The 22,555-nt window shown below is 37.1% G+C and overlaps 1 protein-coding gene across 6 annotated transcripts in view; it reads left to right on the top strand.

Moving 5' to 3' along the window:
* The first annotated feature begins 5,097 nt into the window (after positions 1–5,097).
* The window catches only part of HDAC5 (histone deacetylase 5), a 160,940-nt gene continuing 143,482 nt past the window's right edge, over positions 5,098–22,555 (top strand). For 2 of the 6 annotated variants that reach the window (XM_032238120.1, XM_032238114.1), the window contains exons 1-3: positions 5,098–5,356; positions 11,648–11,715; positions 12,033–12,242. In XM_032238120.1, coding sequence (XP_032094011.1) covers positions 12,221–12,242 — 22 coding nt within the window. In that variant the 5' untranslated portion in view covers positions 5,098–5,356; positions 11,648–11,715; positions 12,033–12,220. Of the gene's footprint in view, positions 5,357–5,844; positions 6,201–11,647; positions 11,716–12,032; positions 12,243–22,555 lie in introns of those variants that run through there. The other 4 variants (XM_032238121.1, XM_032238117.1, XM_032238116.1 and 1 more) reach the window with 3 other exon arrangements.

Below are 22,555 nucleotides of genomic sequence, written 5' to 3'. Positions count from 1 at the left end.
CTATGCAAGTTAGAAAAGACAACAAAACTAATACTCGTGTTTTTCTCCATAGTTTTATTATAGGGTCTTTCTTTTGGTTCATTCCTTCATTTATTAATTAATCTTCCTCTGCAAAGAAAAACCTTATGCATGTAGAAAAAAATATCAGTGCCAAACAGAAATGAAGCAGGGACTTTTGTCCCTTCTCATAAGTTAGTCTGCAAATTACCAGAGGTGTTTGGTATTGAACATTTGTGTGTTTTCACATCTCTGCCTAAAAGTACAACTTCTTCTGAAGAATTTGCCATTTTAAAGAAAGTGATGAAAGCGAGACAATATGGAAAGATTGGAATATTGGTTAGCCAATGCAGTACCTTTATCAATGACCTCTTAGATTAATTAGTACTTCCTAAGTACTCTGTTCTACCTGAATTATTAATTTATTCTTTTAGTAAAAAAATAATAGGTAGCAAGTTAGCATACTGCAAGAAAAATGTGACTGATATCATCACTTCTATTTTGCACCATTCTTCTAACCCCCTCCCAAAAAAATTTCCATAGACTTTTTTTTTAAAGAATAAAGATGAGTAGCTGCAGCCCCGTGCTTTGTTTAAAAGTATAATACCCATTTGGAAAAAAAAATATGGGAATAGTGGGCAAACTTCCTGATGAACCAGAAGAAATACAGGAGAAAAAAGCCTCATCATGTCACATTTCAGAAGTATGAATGGCTATGTCGACCTTGGCAGATGATATTTTCAATTTCCACAATTGTCCACCCATCCTGAAAAAATGGTTTATGTCTGGGTTACAACCCCTCTTCCTATATTTAAAGTCAAAGCATTGGTTTTCCAATGTGATTTAATCTCAGACTTTGATCAATTACAAGGCAGTAGCTGGGTTCAAAAATTATACAAAAGCCTAACCAAATAGTCACATTATTGCTTAATACAATATATGAATGAAGTTGGAATATAGAAATAGCTATATTTAGCTATATTAATGATATTTAATGATGAAAAAAAATATACTCTAGGTACCAATTGTGCTCTTTAATCCTAAATTATAATTTGGATGCATCAGTGTCTTTTAAAAGAAAAATCAATACCCATGAATGGAAACATTTTGAAATTCTATTTAATATCATATCACACTGCTCCAACAATTATTTTACATTTGGCAGCTGGCAAATTTCAAATGCATTTCCGTGATCACCCCTTCTACAAATCTTTCCTTTTGTGCCTTGCTTGTAGCAGATTATGCAGCTTCCTCATTTTTTACTTGCTACTATTGAATCTACATTAGGAAAGTTGGTTTCAGGCAAGAGAGAGAAAAAATAAGTCTTGGTTCACAAATCAAAGTCAAAGTCATTCAAATCACATATTATGCTTAGCATTGGGTTTGGATAATCAAGTGTTTGTTCATCATAAAATATGATAGCATTTTAGGAATTCTGAGCTGACTAGTTAACTACATAATCTGTGATCTTAGGTCATCGTTCCAGAGATACCTCCATATCTAAACAGGGAAACAGAATGACCATGGATGACAAAAAAGCACTGGGCAGTAGCAACTTCCAATTTTTTGCTTGCTTCCCCAAAGACTTTCCTTCTAGGAATCTGATGGGGAAGGAAAGTCAGTTGGAAATGATGATCACGTCTGGCTAACTGGGGAAGTGTGGCAGCATTGAAGCAGGCATAGCTTTGCCAAATTTCAATCCCACAGGACTCCTGGGTTTTGTATCCTATAGTTTGCCCATTTGAAGTACCTTGATTTATGTCAGAGTTTTGGCAGCATGACTAGTATTGTGAGATAAACCCAGGAACAATAACACAGCACACACAACCTTAAGACAATTAAACAGTGGTTTCTCAACAAATTTTACCATTCACTACAGACACAAGGAGAAAACAATACATGCTGAGAAAGAGAAACACGTTCTAATTGCCACCTACATGTAGACTCCTCTTAAAACAGTAAATGACTTGTGTGGACCCCACCATCAGAGTCTTAAAAGGGTTATACCATAGCTGCAATGAATCAACCTTATTTCATCAGCCTTGCCTTCACCTTACAAATTACAGTTTACAATCTTACCTCAGCTGGCAGCTATTAAATCCTCAGACCTTGACACTCCTTCCATTTAAAACTGTACAGCTGATAATCCAAATGCTTTTACATATACTTTTCCTACTTAGGCAGGTTTTTGTTACCATAGTTCATATAACAATTTATCCTCTTAAAACTGTAAATGACAATTTGAAACATTTGTTGCCTTACGATGTAGCATTTTAAGTAAAGCAGACATGAAACTTTTAGTAGTACAGTAGAACCTGTAGTCATGACTATAATTAGTTCCATAACTTTGGTCACAATCCAATTTGGTTGTGACCCAAACATAATTTTGGAAATTTGGTGCTTACAAAACAAATGGTGTGGAAGGCGAAATCAACTGGGGGAAAAAAACATGAATTTTTTGGTTGGAACCGATTTGGTTGTGGTCAGAAGCATTCATGACCAGAGGTTTTACTGTATATAGATGCCATCTAGTTTCTTCAGAAAACAAGAACACTACTAGATAATGAAGGGGTATAAATGAGGAAGTCTTAAAAAGTTGGTTTAAAGTGAATATGCTAATATACAGCACTTGATTTTGTCCAAAATTGCTGTTGTAATGATGAATGAATATTTTAAAAAATGAAATATTTTTAAAGTATCATTTACCTTCTTTTTGAATGTATGGGCTACTTAGAATAGATATAGATGGCCCTGCATATATGAATTCAGATAAGGAATGCTACCCCTATGGACAATGCCTTAATTCTAAGCAAAATAACCAGTGGTGGGATTCAGCCAGTTCGCACTACTCCGGGAGAACCGGTTGTTAACTTTCTGAGCAGTTTGGTGAACTGGTTGTTGAAAGAAATCATTAGGGCAGAGAACTGGTTATTAAATTATTTGAATCCCACCACTGAGAATAACCAAAGATGTGCTTATGCGTAATACCTCTATCAACATCTATCTCTATCCTTTCTTGGGCTATTACATATATCCTTGAGCAGAAAAGATAAAAACAATTTTCTCTGAAAACATTTTAGTAGAAAAATGTTCCATTTCCATAATTTTCAATTGACAACTTTTTAAAGGAATGTAGCGATTTGTGTCCTAAATATAAATTGCTTATAATTTGGGAAGAATTTGGCAACTCACCAAACTGCAAACTAAGTACATTTTAAACCTGAAAAACTGAGCCATCATTGAATTCTATTCATGCAACACACTAATTAATAGTTTGTTTAGCCATTATTTATTGAATAATTTCAAACAAACCAAAATATAAAAATCACATATATCACAGACCATGGCCACAGACCCCCCAAGACTTAAGATTTAAATCATAACATTTCTTCAAGCCTTCATAGACCACTTGTGATGACATCGCAGCCCCTCAGGAATCCTCGGACCACAGGTTGAGAACCAGTGTTCTAATGCATATAAGTATATATAATGCATTAAGCAAGAAACAAGCAAATAATATTTTGAAGTAACATGTAAAGATTAAAATGAGTTAAAATTTACAAATGATATCAGCAAAGACTGGTCAAAAGCTGATGTCCGATCATACACACTCCATGTTTATATAGCAGAACAGTATTTTTGAATTATATAACTTGCACCCCTAAATTCTGAAGGATCAAGTAATAGGAAAAACAGTAATTTGATTAGCACTAAGGAATATTAACATTGTCCAAAACAATAAAAAAATCTAGTTTGTGATTAAGCATGTTGTGCAATCCAGCTGTTGTAATTAATTTATAGTTTAATGTGTTCATTAAATCACAGGAGTTCATTAAGAATGCATTGGCTGTAGAGTAAATTGCTTCTAAAAGATTTTGTTTGAAGCAGTATATACTGACAATAAAACCTTGCATAATTATGCTTTCCAACATATTTGTTAATTTTTGCTTTAGTAAACAATATAACTAGTATCTAAAGTATCTCAAAACTTTGTTTTTTACACATGCACATAAATATAAGTACCAGTATGTATCAGGGTGTAACATTGTACTTAAAAGTAAAATGTAAGAGTTTAAACTTTTCCTACCTGTTTTTTAATCTGTGCTTCTACTGATATTTATGTCATGTTGATGAAAAATTGCCACTTAGATGACATGGGTCATATAGAAATATAATAGTTAAAATAAATATCTGGCCCTAAAAAACACCAATAAATATATCTCCTATATGAGTTATAATAATGTTGCTATTTTAGAATTCAGTGGTCCTTGACTTACAACCACAACCACATTTCTCTTGGTAAGCAAAACGGTTGTGACTTGTGTCCCATTTTATGATGTTTCTTGTCAGTTAAGTGAATCACTGCAGTTGTTAGTAACATAGTTATGTGAATCTGACTTTCCATTAATTTTGCTTGTTGGAGGGTCACAAAAGGTGATCCCATGGCCCTGGGATACTGCATCCCTCATAAATACATGCCAGTTGCAAAGTACCTGAATTTTGATCATGTGTCCGAGGGGATGCTGCCACAATCATATTAAAAGCAGCATTAAGTCATTTTTTCAGTAACTTCTAATGGTTTTAACTTGAGAACTAGCTGTGCTCATATGTTGGGAGAACATAGTTGTTCAAACCTTTACATCAGTTTTGCAACCTTAAATGGAAAGATTGACCCAACAGACTCAGCAAAAGAGAAACAAACCCATTAAGGGTTTAATCTGATGTCAATGGTGCACAGTCCAGTTCTACTGCCTGGAGCAACTGCTTCTCTTTTATATTGGTCAGATCAACCCTGGTCATTTCTGCTATAAAAAGCAGGGATATTCAAGCTGTCCTAGTTTTTTTTTTATCAGAAATCAATCAAATAATATCTTTGGAGGCAACCCTTTTTTGGGGATAAAAAGGATGGGGAAACCCACTATTTCCAGAACTACTACTCAGCGGACCCTTTAACTGCAGGCGGACAAGCAGGTACAGATACCGCCCCTCCCTAAAGCTCGCTCCTTCACGGAGTAAGCAGCGAGGCTATTTATAGAGCGATGGACGATCACGTGATCCCGAATGACGTCACTAAATGTTGTTGTTAGTGTTTGGCGGCGGTAGCGGCGGGCGAGCAAAGCCAGCTGCAAAGATGGAGGAGAAGAGGAAAAGGAGGAGGTGGTTGTGGTTATGAAAGGTTGCCGCGGCAGGACAGCCGGTTATAGTTTTCTTCTTGGAGAGGGGAGGGGGGGGCAGGAAGAAATCGATCTAGGGTAGGCCGGGCCCAGTAATTGCAGCTTCCCATCCTGCACGCACATCTGCAAGGAAAGCAGCCGCAGCAGCAGCAGGAACGCGCCATTTTTCCCCGATCTTCTTCCAGGTAAAGAAAGAGAGCGGGATGGCTGGAGCGTGTCGGCGGAAAGCTTGGGGTTGGTGCTCCCCATTGCGCGTGCTAGCTTGCTTGCTTGCTGCTGCTGCTGTTGCTGCTGCTGCTACTGCCATCGCCGCCGCCCCGGCCCGCCGGTGGCTTCGATGCTGGAGGTTCCGCAGCTGCTCGCCGAAGAAAGGATCTGAAACTGCAGAGCAGCACACGGGGCGGGGGGGGAGGGGAGGAGGTGGCGGGATCCGTGCGGGACTGGGGGGGTCCTCCGGGGGTCCTGAGGTTTTGCCTTAAAGACGTGGTTGTACGATCCAGGTGGAAAGAGGGAGGAAATGGAGAGGCTGAAGCGCGCCCGTCGGGAAACTAACGGGCCGTTTGCGGGGCGATCGTGTTGCCCAACGCGTAGAGCACCCGGTTCAGGGTGGAGTTGGGGTGTTGCTTCACAAGGACACTCCGCCTTCCGCCCTGTCATTGAAGAAGACGTTGGCTCGCTTCTCTTTGATGGGGCAGCCCAAAAGGGATCTTTTTTCTCCCACCAGTGCCGTTGATAAACTCCTGGACTACAACTTCCACCATTGGAAAAAGATCTAGCGAAGATTGACTGGGAATGTTGGGCTTGGCAGTCTGTCATACCAGTAGAATCCCAGGGTTGGAGAAGAGTAGGGAAAGCTGCTCGGATGTGCGGGCTGCGCCTATAACAATGGAAGACTTCTCAAGGCTGTAGTGCCAGAAATAAGTACGAATTACAAGACAGACAGAAAAGATTGGCTTTGAGCCTTTTTCAAAACACAGAAACTGTCCCTGTTTCTTGCTGTGTTCAGTTCAGTATTACTCTCCTGAAGAGGTGAATATTTTTTTACTCTGATCTCTTCCCATCGTTTCTGTGCATTCTTCCACTAGCTCTCTATCTCTCTCTCTCTTTCTCTCTCTCTCTCTCTCAGTGGTTTTTATTTCCATATTTCAACATTCTTAACTTGGTTCTGGGAATTCTTTTCCAAATCTGTCTTGTGCAGTTTTTATGAGACTGCTAAAACAAGCTATAAGAAAGATTGTTTTTTTTTTATTAAAAAAAAAGACTTTAAGCATCACCCTTGTTTCAGATCTTGTGGCAAACTTACTCTATACCCCTTTCCATTCTTTGTTTGGGGTTTCCTTGTGCAATTGTTCTGACCTTTGAGGCAGTAATAAGGACATATAATTCAAAGGTTGATTGTGTTCCTGGCTGATGCAGACATCACATTATAATGTTTGTATCATGTGGAAAAACGAAGTAAAGGTAAGAGAGGAAAATAAATTTGGGCAAAAGAACCCTCAAGGTTCCCCTGTCCTTTTATTTGCTTTTTTTTTTTTACTTCTTTGTACCTTGACAAAGCTTTTCTGCAATCTGGGAACTGTTCTTTCCTATAGCATGCCTTGGAATGTAAATGAGTAAGACTTAATGAATACCATGTTGATAAATTGTGGGAGTATGATTCTGCTGGAGGGCAAAAGCAGGAGTTTTGTGGTATTTTAAAACTAAGATATATTATGACATAAATTTTGATGTCCTAACAGTCATTTGATTAGATACAATATCAAGTTAGAAACAAAATGGGACAAAGGGCAAAACCAAAAAAGGTAAAAAGCAAAATGTTTACAGTGTTAATTAGTAATGTTGAGACATGATTAAACCTAGAATGTGATGCAAATAGCTTACTGTACCTCTTTCCCACTTGGAATAGAATATTGCAACATTTTATTTGGGCAGTTCAGCTGGCAATTATTTTATTTCGTTGAAATTATGAATACTTTCTCATTGGATAGATGCATATCATCTTTATGACAGCTACATTTTTAAATTTTGTAGGCAAGAACCAAATGCATAGTTCACAGAAAACTTGTTTGTCTCTTGAATAAGATATATCAGCTTCTTGTTCTCTCATGCTATGTTCAGAAGAAATAGAAAAGACAACAATGCAAGAGTAATCAATTATATGGACTGCTGAGTTTGCAGGTCTTTATATTAGCCTTAAGAACATCTTTCTAGCCATCTTAAGAACTGAAAGAAGTCAAATATCCTTGCTCTGCCCATTTCCCTTATAACTGGAAAACAACTTAAAATGGTTCTGCAGTATTAATATGCATAATTGCCTGTAAAAGCAGCCACTCTGTCTCTAATCTTCCAAAAATAATATTTGTAAGCTTCATCACCTGATGTTTGAGATCCATGTGATTAAAAGTTCTCAAATCCTTTTTGGGTTATTTTTGGAGTAGCTATTTATCATTGTGCCTCGTTAGCACAATTGTTTCATATTCTTCTGTATTCCCACCACCTTGCAAGAATTGATTCCAGGGCAATGTGTGCACATGTATGGTTGCATGAAAGAGTTTATATGGGAAATAAGCAGAGTTTAATTGCTGAGGCTGAATTTGTATTTGGCCTTCGTTTCTTGGGAAGGAAAAACCAGGGAATTTATTTCCTTCCCTTTTGGGATCTTCATCCCCAATGGGAAGAATGATAATAAAAAGCAACAGTAAATGGTACAATAATTGTATTGGTTTTTTAAATCAAAGTTTAACTGTAGCCGTTCTTTTAACCCATTTCTCAGTTCTAAAGGAACTAATCGGAGCTACACATTGCTGAACAACATGATTTTACAATTAATGAAAGCAGAGGGGTTATTTAAATTCACATAGTTAACCAAAAGTCTGGTTGCTCCTGGATTACAGAAAGTTCTCTTGAAAAAGGTAATAAGAGAAGTAGCAGACCCCCGAAAAAATACCCACAACAACACTAAACAACCTTATGACCTGTTGGGTCAGTCCTTTCAGAGATATTTACTTAAAGAGAAAAACAGAATGAACACAGGCGAGCAAAAAAGCAGTGGAGTAGAAGCAGCTTCTGACTTCCTGCTGACTTCCCCATTGACATGTTTGTTGGAAGCTGGTAGGGAATGCCAGAAATTCCTCCTCCTTAGTTGAAACTACTTGCTACTTTGCTGTGGAAGGTGGAACAAGAGAGCCATTGACCACCTTCGCTCCCCATCCCAGGATATCTCCAGTGGGAGGGTAGCTGAGGTGCAGCATAGGTCAGAAAGGATGCATAGGTGTACACAAGAGGAGCTGCGAGGTCAGGAAGGGTCTGTGGATTTGCGCAAGTGGCCAGCACAATGCCAGTGCAGAGGGACTGGGAAGCGCTATGGAGCTGATTGAATTTGCTGGCTTATCTATTGACTTGTGGGAAGTTGGCAAGGAACATTGTAATGCTAACCACATAACTCTGGTTGATCACAGCTGCACAGTGTTGCTGAAGGACCCACAGCCTTCCTAAATTTAATTACCAATAAGTCTCAGCATTCTGAAAGTTAGCCCCTTTAAAGTATATTGGTTCAGTAATTATTGCCCTCCTATGCAATTAAAGGTTACAAACAGGCTATAAACACGAGAGTTTTAGTGATATATAGATAGAATGGATAAACTCTTAACACATTTATGTGGACACCCACAAATGCCTTTTGTGTTTCATATAGAGCTGCTTTTTGTCTCCCGTTTTATAATCTAAAAGTGTTGGACACTGACCTCACTTGTTTTCATCAATTTGTCACAGAATACTTTTAAAAATTTAGAGGACATTTTGGGGACAAATATAATTGTTCTCTTGGCAGTTTTTGATCATAGAAGCTATGTCCTGACTTTTGGTAGTTTGAAACATTAGTCATACTTTGATTTTCTCATAGTCTCTGGCACATCATTGTTTTAGTCCACCCTAGCGTGATGTTACACTTCTTTTTAGCTGTGCTTTCCAATGGACTGTACGTACTTCGTTAGTCTAAGTATTCATTCAATAGATTGTTACGGTTGTTGGGCATCATGATTACTAGAATGGGTAATTTGCTAGCCAAGCCTGCAAACAGATTATATTTCACTCAAACATGGATTCAGTACAGTTTTCTTTTGGAATGGGCTGGCAGGCATTAGTTGCCTACAGAACATAATGGAGAATATGTGGAAATTGCCTCTGGACTGCCCCTTGGAATCTGGTTTTGGTAGTTTTCTTATATCTACCTTGTCAAGATATGAAGAAACTTCACCTAGGTAAACTGAGTGATAAATCCTTTATACTCTTTGCTCTTCTCTAGTAGATGACAATCTGAAGCACCTGCTGAGAAGGTACCTTGATCAAGCACTCTTGTACTCTACTGCCCATAGAGAGCTAATGGCATGTTTTATGTTTCTGATTGACATATGTAACTTGCCATGCTTCGGGTACTTCACGGGCTATTTAAGAATATGACTTGTTGGACAGGAAATACCTGGTTTACAGTAATGGTCTTTGCTGAATGACCATAGGCAAATCTCTGTTACTTTAACCTCTCCCATCCTCCACTGCCATATGTAATGCAAAGAAAACAATGTTGACTGTTACAAAGCTGCTGAACAGGATTACAGAAATATCATGTTCTGGAATCACGAACATACCACGTGTGAAGAACTTTGAGTTTTCAACTAGATGACTTTAGTTTTTTTCCTAACACCACTTAGAATTTCATCCCCAAATTTCTACTTTGACTCCCTTTTTCCAGTAAGAAAAAAGGGCCTGTTCCTTATAGCCGAGTTCACTGGAAGTATCTTGGATACTGTAAATCAAATTTCCCCCAATAAGTACTAAAAATAGTGAAGTACAGTATTGCCATCTGTAGCCTTGCTATTTGGGTAGGGCAATTATGTTTAAATTCCTGTTGCTAAGCAATACAGATGTTACCTGAGTTTTGCACCATTTTACAATCTTTCTTGCCATAGTTTGTTAAATGAATAACTGGAATTACATCAGTAACACAGTTGTTAAGTGAAACTGACAAACTTCCCCATTGACTGTGCTTGTCAGAAGGTCGCAAAAGGTGATCACACTTGACCCTGAGCCAAGTACATATCAGTTGCAAAGTGCCCAAATTTTATCCACGTGACAGTAGGGATGTTACAGTGGTCATAAATGTGAAAATGGTCATAAGTTACTTTTTAAAATGCCATTTAAAATTCAAGCAGTCACTAAATGAATGGTTATAATTTGAGGATTCCCTGTATTATAATTTGTCCTAGAAATAAATACAAGTTTTGATTTTTGTTGTCTCAACTGTTAGTGGGAGGGGAGGACCCTCACTAGTTTATATTTTGCTTTTTTTGAATCAGGTGTATTCTCGTCTTACAATTATTTATTTAGAGACTGTTCAAAGTTACAGTGGCCCTAAAAACAGTGACTTACAATCATTTTTCACACTTATGGCCATTACAGCATCCCCATGGTGATGTGATCAAAATCCAGATACTTGGCAACTGGCATGAATATATATGATGATTGTAGTGCCCAGTATCAGGTGCTCAACTTTTGTGACCTTCTGAAAGGCAAAATCAATGGGGAAGCCAGATTAATTTTAAAACGGTGTTACTAATTTAATGACTGCAGCGATTTACTTAACAATTATAGCATGAAAGGTTGTAAAATGGGGGGGGGGACTCACTTAACAACTCTTAGCAACAGAAATGTGGGCTTAATTGTGGTTCTAGGTTGAGGATTACCTATACTCTACAATTTGAAGCTGAAGTCAGTGCCTGAATATGGCATTTGACACTTTCACTGAGCCATCTCCATGCCTTTATGTATTAATGTTATGTATTACAAACAAATTGAATGCTTAACTGGAAAGGTAAGCCAAAGGCTTTGATATTTCACTTTCCTTGCCACCAGTCATGAAACTGCTGCTGTGCTGCTTGAGAGCCTGATAGGAGGATGACTTGATACGGTTGTGAACTGCACAGAAGAGCACGTAGTTTATTGTAAATAAGCTTAATAGCCAAAACCTTGAGTAATAACATTGGCACGCAGGAATTAAAGCTCTGTGGTTTAGCCTATCAGGGTAACAGTAGCCTTGATCGTGTCTGCTGCACATGCTGTGCTGTGGATATCGCTTCATTCATAACTTGAGTTATTTATTGTATACTCCTTGTGTTTATGTATGAGTGAGTAAAACAGTTTTATCAGTTATTTTGTTTCTGTGGCACATGTGGTGGGTTTGTATTTTCAGGCAGTATCTAAAATAAACTTGTAGGAGAAGAGTATAAATTCAAACTGGGTTTTTTCCCCCCTAGGTGTCTGATCCCTATTGTGCTGTGTGCTCATGAAATGCGTAAACGTTCTCTGTGTATTTAATCCATTGAATCTACAGTCTATATATTAGCTATAATCTGACTTGGGCTCATTGGCTTGAGCTGTCTGCTCTGCATTTAATAAAAAACAGTTTTTCTCTTTTGCCTTAGATTCTCTGATTTTATCAAGGACTGTTTTCAGCCGATCAGTGAATCCATGAGAGAAAATTCAAACTGAGGTAAAATAGTCAGATACATAAACAGCATCTGTAAAGAATGTATAAACTTGTGGCTACTTAGCCAAATATGCTATGATAGAAAGGTGCTGACTGGCAGTGTTGTGTTCATGTTGAAAGGAACATGTGATAACATGCTATCACTTTCTCTTCAAATGTGATGGCGACCAAGATTAAATAAACTATTTTGAAATGAGTTCATTCTATATTTTCTTCGTTAACTTCTTTTGTAGTATAGGTTGATCCTGGCCATTTGGTCTTTTTCTATTAAGCTAAGAAACAGGATATTAATATTTCTTTTCCCTTTTTTCCCATCCAAGGGCTCCCAAGAAGGATTTCCTTTTCTCTTCAAGGGATGTCCCTACAGAATTGGCTAAACAGCATTTGACCTTTCTGACTACCAATCCCCATCTGTAAGTGAAGGCTACCATAGGTCCAGCTCTGAAAACCAAAGCCTTCTCCTCCTTCCTGATTTGTCATCGATCAGCCACTTACAAAGAAGGAAAACATGACTTCCAAGAATGAATCAGGTAAGTAAAAAATCAGGCAAAAATGACTGAAAAAGTGGGTAGTTTTCTTGGGTTTTGTCAGGTTGGAACAAAAAGATGAATGATTTTGGGCTGGTGAAGATGTGGCTATTTTTGATTCTGCTAATGAAGGTCAGAATTTCATTTGGGAATTTGTATCTCTTTATACTTTGCAGTAATTTAATTGATAATGTATTTCAAACTATCTGTGGTTGCTACAGTTACCTGTGGTAACTACTGCAATCTCTCATTGGTTTGTTGAAATTAGTAAGGGAGGTTATCTTACCAGTGCCATGCTAAGCAGGCTTTTCACTACACACACACACACACACACACACACACACACACACAGAGGGGGGCGGGGCATTCAAGAAAAAATACATGCACCAATGATTTTTTTTCCAGAATAATTCAAAGCAACCTCTTGTGTTTTAAGTATGAATGACACATATGTGCTAGAAATACATACATTAGTGTGAATCAGTGGTAAAGTGTTGATACGGAAACAGCCTCAGTGATACTGGAGTACAGGCAGTCCTTGACTTATGAGTACAATTGGGATGAGACTTTCTGTTGCTAAACAAGATAGTTGTTTAGTAAGTCACTCCTGACGTTATGAACATTTTTGTCATGTTGTTAAGCAAATACATATGTACATACGTATACCATGAATTACATGGTCTTTAAATGAATCTGGCTTTCCCCAATATTTTTGCTTATCGGAAGTCAGTTGTGATGGTTACAAACGGCAATCACATGACACACAACAAGCCAATGCTGCTACCATTGGAAATAAATGCTGGTTCCCACATGACTGTGAGTCATGTGATGGTTGTAAGCATGAGTACCCATCATAAGACACTTTTTTCAGTGCAGTTTTAATTTTGAATAGTAGATAAATGCATAATTGTAAGTTGAGGACTCCTTGTATGATGAAGTGTAAAGAAAAGTGTGACGTGTCTGTCTGCTTGACTTGCATTACATTGTATATCAGCTACAGTAAATAGAACAACACTGCCGTTTCATTGCTTTGCATAAAACTCTTTGCTAATTTAGTGCCCCCTGAAGATGCTGGGGTGACTCACGACTTTTGGGAAATTGTGGTCCTAATAAATTTGATTGAGATCATTTGGGGAAGGCTGTCTGACTTCCATGTGCATTTCTCATTTCCTTATCGCTTTTCAGTTTTAGACAAAATTGTCCTTTCTTGTATACATTCTTTATAATTTGCTATCACTATTTGTGGAAGAGAATTGGGTCTGATGATTGAGTGAATCTCTCAAACTTACAACATTTGTGCATTTGAACACTTTTTGAAATTGTTGGGATGTAGAGTAAAGCCTCGTTTTCAGAATTGTGGAGACTGATATGGAATAGATTGATATGGAATAAGTTGCTCTTTAGACACCCATCCTTTTTCTCTTACCAGCACTTTGAACTTACTGGTAATCTGAAAAAAAAAATGTGATCAACTCTCCTGTCCTGTGCAGTACTTGCTCATTTGGACATTGTCTTGATCTCATGTGCTGGGTTTTCCAGCTGTGAGATTACATTTTTCTACTTTTATATTGATTTTTAAATTGGTTTTGCCTTGCATGCAAATGATTTGAATACATTCAGAGTGGACATGGACATATAAAAACATTTGATTGACATAACTTGTTGAATCTTTCCCAAGAAGATTAAAGTTTCATTCATTCATTCATTCAATTCCCTGCCTTTATTATTTCTATAAATAATTCAAGGTGCAAATACACCTAATATTCCTTCCTCCTCCTATTTTTCCCATCGCAACAACTATGTGAAGTGAGTTGGGCTGAAAAAGAATGACTGGCCCAAAGTTACTCAGCTGACTTTTATGTCTAAGGTGAGATTTGAACTCGCAAATTTTTCTGTTTTCTAGTTTAGTGCCTTAACCACTGAGATAGTCTACTCCTTCATGCTTTCTTAGCTCAGTGTGCTCCATTCCAGATATCCTCTGGAAGTGACGGAGCATACCTTCATAGGACAGGCTAATGTTATCTAACTGTTGATGGCTTTTCTAATTGGAGAACTCTGTAAATACATAACAAAACTTGCTATTTGCTTTTAGCTTCTAGTTTTTGGTCAAACATGAATTGCAGATAATGCCTGTTCTAGGAAGAATAAGGAATATATTTGGACATCACTTGGAAAGAATTTTGTAGGGTGAGGAATCTACTTAAATTTCATATATTAGTCGCAAGTAATTAATATAATTTTCCTGTAGAAAGAGAGTAAAAAGGAAGAAGTGTTCTCTCAAAATTTTTATTCAAAAGAGAAGAATATACTGCTATTCCTAAAGAGTGTATTGTGTTCAAAACCCATTGTATGAGAATAAAGGTTGCAGCTTTGCTAATAAAATACTTTTTAAAGTATTTTTATGTTCATGCATAATTTCAAATATCCACAAGATTGTTTCCAAATTCATAAAGCAAGACCAAAAGGTGAGTTTAAATTGTGTTACAAAAGTTGCTGTGAGAATTAAAAGTTATACCCTATTAAGCATGGTTAAATGAAGAATGAGTAGAGAAATGTTTGAAGAAAAAAAACATAGCAATCATATTTAGAATTCTGCATGCTGTATTTTGAAAAGAACATAAAAGTAAAGATAGTCCAATGAAATGTGCTGTAATTAGAGAGATATAGCTGTCTCTTTGATGGAATACCTGGATTGAATACTGTATAAACAAAATTTAAATTTCATTGACTTTCAGGCAAACTCCAGTTGTTTTTTGATTTCAAAATGTCAATGACTATGCTAGTTAGAGATTACTGGAATCGAAACACATCTGAAGAAATTTGAAAAAGCAATTCTAGGCTGAAACTGCTCATCTATTGTCAATCTCATGAGGATTTTTGTTTTAATTTGGCACAATTGCAGAACAGTTCCTGATCCTAGAGCTTAAGTCTTAAAATGTAGTGAAGCTTTAATAACACCACCATGGTGGCCATATTGACTTATTTGACCATACCCTGCAGTCGCCTCTGATATAGACGAATATATTAAGCTGTCTTTTGAAAGATGAATGCAAATATTTGTGCAGGGGGCTGGACAGATAAATATAAGAAATGCAAGTCCCCTTGGCTAGCAAGGAAATGGAGCAAATAAATGAATTTTGTCTGATTACTTAATTACCCAGCTCCAAAGTACCTCCTTCATATAATTGAGGGTTGAGGGCTAGGGCTGAGAAAATGATCTGTCTGGAGAGGAAGAATATAAAGTTCTCTCTCAGGATATAACCCAACATGAGTTAGTAGAAAAATTGGAATTGATATAATGAAATTGAACAGCTTCCTGATAGCATCATCCCTGGATAGATTCAACTAGGATATGATAGAAGTGTTCCCTTTATATTAGCGTTGGAAAAAATACAAAATGAAGAACTGGTAGTGCTAAAATAAAGTTGCTTCTGATAGAGGCATTTACAATTACACATGTAACTGAATAATAATAATAATTTCATTTCAATCATGGGCTGAAATGTGTTAAAAAGTCTGCTCTCAGTTCCCTGGTACTTTTCTTTTCTACATATTTTCTTTTCTACAGTTATTGACTTAATAAAATGTTCTATATAGTTTGCACATTTACTACATATGTCTATTTAATATATGTTATTACAGAAGTTTATGGACCTCCTTAGAAGCAACTCCTGAAAACTTACTGTTGGGTGTAGAGTATCACTAATAACTGGGGATAGCTTTAGCTTATTACCGCATTCCAAAATTCAGTTCAAAAGGTCCATATTTGGACCATGTGATTTTTGAGCTAATAAGACAAGGAGGTTAATGGTGAAATAGAAGCAGTTTCCTAAAAGAATTTTACTTCAATTTTCTACCCTTATTTCTTGGGAGGAAAGAGGGAGTGTAATGCCAAAAATTGACCATTGCTGCTGATTTTCAGCAGTTTGATCTTAATTGCTGGTAACCTACAAGTGATTGCCAGTGATTGCCTTAAATAACAGAATTTTTGCTGGAAACTATATAGAATGCTTTCTGGATTATTTCGGCCTTAGTTACAGATTGCCATGAACTCCAGACTGTTTTCAGTCCACTTGTAGACACCCCTGTTAATTTTACTGTCCCTGTTAATTTTACTGTTGATTTCCACATTAACTGCAGAAGACAGTACAATATCCATTGTACTGTATTATGCAAAAGTATGTTTTCAAAGAAAATGTTTACTTTTTATAATAATTTTTATTTAAATTTAACAGTATAAAGGTAATAAACTAGTACAAACTAAAAGAAGTAGGGAAAAAGGCAGGGAAAAGGGGGGGGAAACATAAAAAATAGAAATTTAAAAGAAAAGACTTCCCCATTCAAGATAATTACATATAATTTCAAAAAAGTATTATTTTCACTGACTTTTAAATCCAGGATCTCTTCTTCCCATATCTCCTTTCTTATCTATAAAGAAATTATAAAACCTCATTATTCAGTCCTAATCAGCAAAAGTCCATTAAGAGTTACCAGTAACAATATATAGTTTAACTTCATTGATTTGATCAATTTCATATTCTTGTATTTTACTTTTAATACAGTAATACATTTCTCTCAAAATATAAAATAACCTCTCTCCTCAAATCTTAATATCTAGTATCTATAAACAAATCTTTATAGAGATTTATTTCTTGTACCTTGTACCTAGTTAAAAAACATTAAAAACTATAAGAAACAACATATTAAGAATCTTCATGTTTAATCCTTTCAAATGGTATCCCACAAATTATTTCTTATCATTTTCTTTTTTTTCTTCCCCAAAAATCCCTTTACAAGTTTAATACGTACCAGAAGTAGCAACATCTATATTTGGTAGTGGCACAGTAGTTAGAATACAATATTGCAGGCTAACTCAGCCCACAGCCAGGAGTTCAATCCTGACCAGTTCAAGGTTGACTCATCCTTCTTGAGGTTGATAAAATGAGGAACCAGATCGTTGCGGGCAACATGCTGACATTTGCACTCTGAGAATGCTGCAAAATACAATTGAGTGCTGAATAAATGCTATTGCTATTTATATTTAAACTTCAATAAAATAAACCAACTTTGTACTTTCCTTTTAATATCATAGCCTATCACTTCCCTCTGAAAATAAAACAAAAAATTGATTTCATCGATTGCCTTTTGTAGATCTCAAGATCTCACACTGGGGAAGGAGAACAGACCGCTCCCCGACCCCTTGGCATCCTTGCAGGCCATGTAGGAATCATCCCCGAAGTGGCTCCTGTTTTTAGAGTAGCCACAATTCATTTCAGCTTCTTCAAAAATGGAACCTGCTACTAGGACGTTGCCATGGAGCCTAGAGAAGCCAAAGGGTGGAGTGTCTCTTCCTACACATGAGCTCCAAAGAGTTACAAAGAAAGCTTTATGAGGACCCAGAAGCAGCGTCCCCTCTCATCCCCAAAGGGAGCCAGTGGGAAGGATGAGGGGAAATGCAGCAGCATCCCTACAATCAATCATACGGTTAGATGCACCTAGATTTTGTGCATGTAAGCATGCGGAAGCTGCAGCAGCTATAACTTTGAAACCAGGCCATAAATAGCTTTGGAGCAAGGGAATGTCATAACTACAGTAGTTGTTAAATGTGCTACAAGTAGTCCTCGAATTACAACTATTCATTTAGTGACCATTTGAAGTTACAATGGCACTGACAAAAACGACTTATGATTGTTTTTCACATGACCACTGCAGCATCCCATGGTCACATGATCAAAATTTGGATGCTTGGCAACTGATTCATATTTATGAAAGTTGTAAGGTAAAGGTACAGGTTCCCCTCGCACATATGTGCTAGTTGTTCCAGACTTTAGGGAGTGATGCTCATCTCCATTTTAAAACCGAAAAGCCAATGTTGTCCGAAGACATCTCTGTGGTCATGTGGCCAGCATGACTAAATGCCAAAGGAGCATGGAACCCTGTTACCTTCCCACCAAAGGTGGTCCCTATTTTTCTACTTGCATTTTTACATGCTTTCAAACTATTAGGCTGGCAGAAGCTGGGACAAATAACGGGAGTTCACTCCGTTACACGGTGCTAAGGGTGATGTTCTGGTGTTGTGATGTCTATGTGATCACTTTCTGACAAGCAAAATCAATCAAATGAAGCTAGATCCACTTAACAACTGTGTTACTTAAGAATTGCAATGATTCACTTAACTGTGGCAAGAATTCATTTAACGACTGTCTTACTTAACAACAGAAATTTTTGACTCAATTATGGTCATAAGTCAGGAATTACCTGTATCAGACATGCAAGATTCAATTAATGAAGTCTTACCATAAAACAGAATTGGTTCATTCGGTTTTGTTTCCTATCTAATCTATCTGGGAAGGCTGACATTGGCTGTGCTGAAAGCGAAGCTATCTTCAGCCCACCATTGCTTCTCTGAAAGTCCATTTTCAAACAAAATCTTAATTTAAACAATGCATTCATGTTTTCATAAATTGGTGGATGATTTAATTTAGTTTGTTGAAGAAAGCTCTGAGTAGCTTTTCAAGTTAAGGAATAACAGATCTTTGTGGGGATTTCTTTAAAGCTGAACATCTTGATGAGTTGTACTTCAAAAGGTTTCTTGGAAGCCATGCCTACTCCAAAATGTGAGGAAATTGATTGTGGTTCCACCAGCAGCATATGGTTGTGAAAATGCCTGATTAGAAGATGAGATCCAAGTCACAGCACTTCACATTCCTGTCCAACCACAAGCTCATTGATTGATCTTGTGCCAATCCCCCCCCCCAGTTAATTTCACAAGATGATTGTATAGCTAAAACTGGCAAGGGCTAGATCCTTGACCCTTTCTTTACATTGTAAATATGAAGTTGTAGAGCAAAAGCACTTTTCAGAAGCTTTCTTTTGGTTCTGGTTGTTCTGGAGACAACCTTCCTGGTCAGTTTAAGATTTCAGGCTTCAACCTAAGATGAACTCATTCATATGCCTATTTTTCCCCTGTTAATTTTGTATGTAGGAAAGATGGTATATGCTGGTTTTCCCTTTGAATCAGTTCTTGATACCCATATTAAAAACCTATCAACAAATACCAAGAAGTGCAAGATGGCAGTTGAATGGTTTCCATAGCAACACCACATTTCTGTCTAGTTCATTCCCAGTCACAAGCAAGCCCTTTTCCCTCTTTACGAAAGCTAGATCAACTGGAATACAGCCTCTTTTGTTGCCGCTGAGCCCTGTGGATTTAACTGGCATGTCTAGATATGTTTAGGTGAAGTGAGGACTTTCTGTCTGCTTGTTTGGTTTTTTTTTTTCCTTTTAGTCCTTCTCCCTACTACAGTTATGGATTACACATGCCGGGAGAAAAAAACGTCCTATTTTCCTGAGGCTTTTTCCTCTGTTTGGAATGTTTTGCATAAGCTTACATCAAGACTTGCAATAATGCAAAATGAAATCTATTATTATTATTTGTCTGCATTAAAAATAGATGCAAGGAGAGGGGGGAGCCTTATGCTGGGTTGAGTAATTCTACCTAAATCACACTTTTTTCTTAAATACTAAAGTGTATCAGAATGCTCCAGAGTATGGCAACAGTACATGTTTCTCATCACTAGATTGGGAGCTGTTTGGTGACAGTACACAGACTTTGTATACAGGAAGTCTGAAGTCTACTGTCCATGGGGTTTTCAGATAAAAAGGTCATGGAAAAAGGAATTGAAAAACTGTGCTTAAAATTGTGGAAGTTGATGGCAAAGTGAAGAAAATGATGTAATTTGACAAGAGCATTACTCCTAAGGCAAAAATATTTGAGTATTACTGAACTACAACTTGTAGCATCATTCACTAAAGCTTCTGGGAGTTGTAGTGCAGATACCTGGAATACCTTAGTTACTCTGCTGGAAAGCATAGCTCAAGGCCACAGAATTGTGCCTAGGGAGAAGAGCTTGCAAAGAACCTCCCAATGTGTGAGCGTGTATATGGAATTTAATTTTATAACTTTTTTTCAGCAGTCCAACTTGTCCCTTTTATTAATGAACATTGCATTAATGAATATAGGCGGGAGAGGCATAAGATATACAGCATTGTAAAGTAACTACATTTCAACTTTTTCGTGAATGTTTTAAGACCTTTCGCTGTGAATTGTTTTCAGTGCTTATGTAGGTGGATGGAAAAGTACTATTAGCATGAATTAAATCAGTACGTTTCTCCCATCATGGAATAATAAAATTGCTTGTTAAATGTTTTACATTTTTATTTGGTTTCATTTTGCAAAGCAAAATTCCTACATGCCTTGCCAAAAGCAACATAAGAAATTTATTCTGTACTCAGCATGCCACATACTGTGGATTGAAGTAAGGGAGGGATGATGAAAACTGTAGTCCAACAATTAGAGACCTAATCTTTAGAACATTACCTTTTATACTAAAATTCAGCAATACAATTTATAAGCCAGAGCTTAAGTATTCAGTACACTTTAAGTGTTGACATTTTCCTGTGTAAATAAATTAACAAGACTGCACCAAATTCTCCTCACTCAACTTGATCTAGAGTTGAAACTCACTCAGAAGGGTAGAACATTCCAATTAAGACATAGATGGGCAAATCTCAATATAGTTTAGCACCTCTAGGAGCCACTTTTCCCTTGCTGCAGTGATCATTTGGGAGAAAAAGAAATGATTCCCTGAAGCAGAAAAACTGTTTATTTCAGAATTGCTGATCAAAAGATGAAATCCCTCCACCTCCATTACCAAGACCACTGGACATAGTAAAATATTTGGGGATGGGAGTAGTTGGACTGTGGTAACTGTGTCTGTTGTTTAATTTTTTTTTTATCAATCTCCAAGCTAAATAATTTATAGCATTTTTCCTTTCCTTCCTTTGGTAGCATCTCTTTGCAGTACAGGTGAAGAGCACTTTTCCCAACTCCAAATTTACCGGAGCATTCAAGCAGAGACCTGGGGGGGGGAGGGAAATCCATCTTTATAATCATCCCCCATATTGGCTAACTTTGCCTTCCATCTCTTAGACTACAAAGATTTTCTGGAATTTTTTTTTTTTTTTTAAATGATGTTCATGAGAAAGAGGAAAAAATTCCCATCAAACTCCATTGTCGTTCGGTGCTTTTTTAATGATCAACTATTTTGTTATTTTGTTTGTTCTAGATAAAAATACTCTACTTCATATTCGAATAACAAAATTCCGTATGAGGCAAAAATAAAAACATTTGAATTTTATTTTGGCAGTCAGAGTTCATTTCATATGATTTCATGAAGAATCAGTGGTCCTGAAGGAGGTAGGCTGTAATTAAGTTGGACTTCTGGGGAATGACAAAAAATTGTTGCCTAAGTCAATTTCTAACCAATTCTTCCCCAAAGTCCAAGAACAAACAAAAAATAATGCTAAGCTTTGTTAACAGAACTGTGTATAATTTTCAAAAAGAGCACTTCACAGCATTGGGGTATAAACAAAGCATGTTGTTTTTATTATTAAGGTAACCGCATTGCTAGCAAGGCTGCTTTAGAAGCTGCTCCTGATGGCTTCTATGTATGAGTGTGTGCACATGTACAACCAGTTCATGAAGTGGTTGCTTTAATTACAAAAAAGAGGCACTTCACATGTACTCCACTTCCTGCAAAGCACTACTTGCATTGATTATACACAGCTCCCCTACTAACTTGTAGGGGAAGAAATGGGGAGAAAATCCTAATATTCTATGGGGCTAGTTACTTAATGGGAAGTGCAAGTTTGTAGACAGCTACAAACACCACTAGGTGGTGCTGCTCAAATCTGGATGGCAAGGGCAAGTTACTAGGAGGTGTTTGGGGAGATTTCTCTGTGGGGTTTTTTTGCCCTTCATTTCCCCAGATATTTTATTATTCACCTATTTTCTTACTGCTTTCTGTACAGTGTGAGGTAAAAAAAAAATCTAGTGAAAGGGAGAGCAATAAACAGGCTCTTCTATGCTCAAATCATGTCTTTTACTGTGTACTGCAGATCTTGTGTTACATAAGAAAGTGAGCGCTGCTAGAGGAGACCAGAAAACCCATCTCTTCTAACATTCTGTTGGATGTGTTGTCCAAACAGATACTGCTTTGAAGCCTATAAGCAGGACTTATCATTATTCATAGGGAATAATAGGTCAAATACAGTGTTTTTCAAGCTGGCTGGGGAATTCTTTAAATTGACACACATCTTAAGGTTGCTGATATTGAGAAACACTGATCTAATGTGTTTTCTGCACAGAAAAGGGGTAAGTATAATATTGTTCTGAGCACTGTCCTCTTTTAATCTTAATATTTCTTTCCTTCTTATTTGTGGTACATCTGTTTGGGCAAATTATCCATGCTTAA

Source organism: Thamnophis elegans, chromosome Z (assembly GCF_009769535.1).
Source record: "Thamnophis elegans isolate rThaEle1 chromosome Z, rThaEle1.pri, whole genome shotgun sequence".
Taxonomy (NCBI): domain Eukaryota; kingdom Metazoa; phylum Chordata; class Lepidosauria; order Squamata; family Colubridae; genus Thamnophis; species Thamnophis elegans.
The sequence above is the reverse complement of the archived record's forward strand: the minus strand, read 5'-3'. Positions and strand labels throughout refer to the sequence as shown.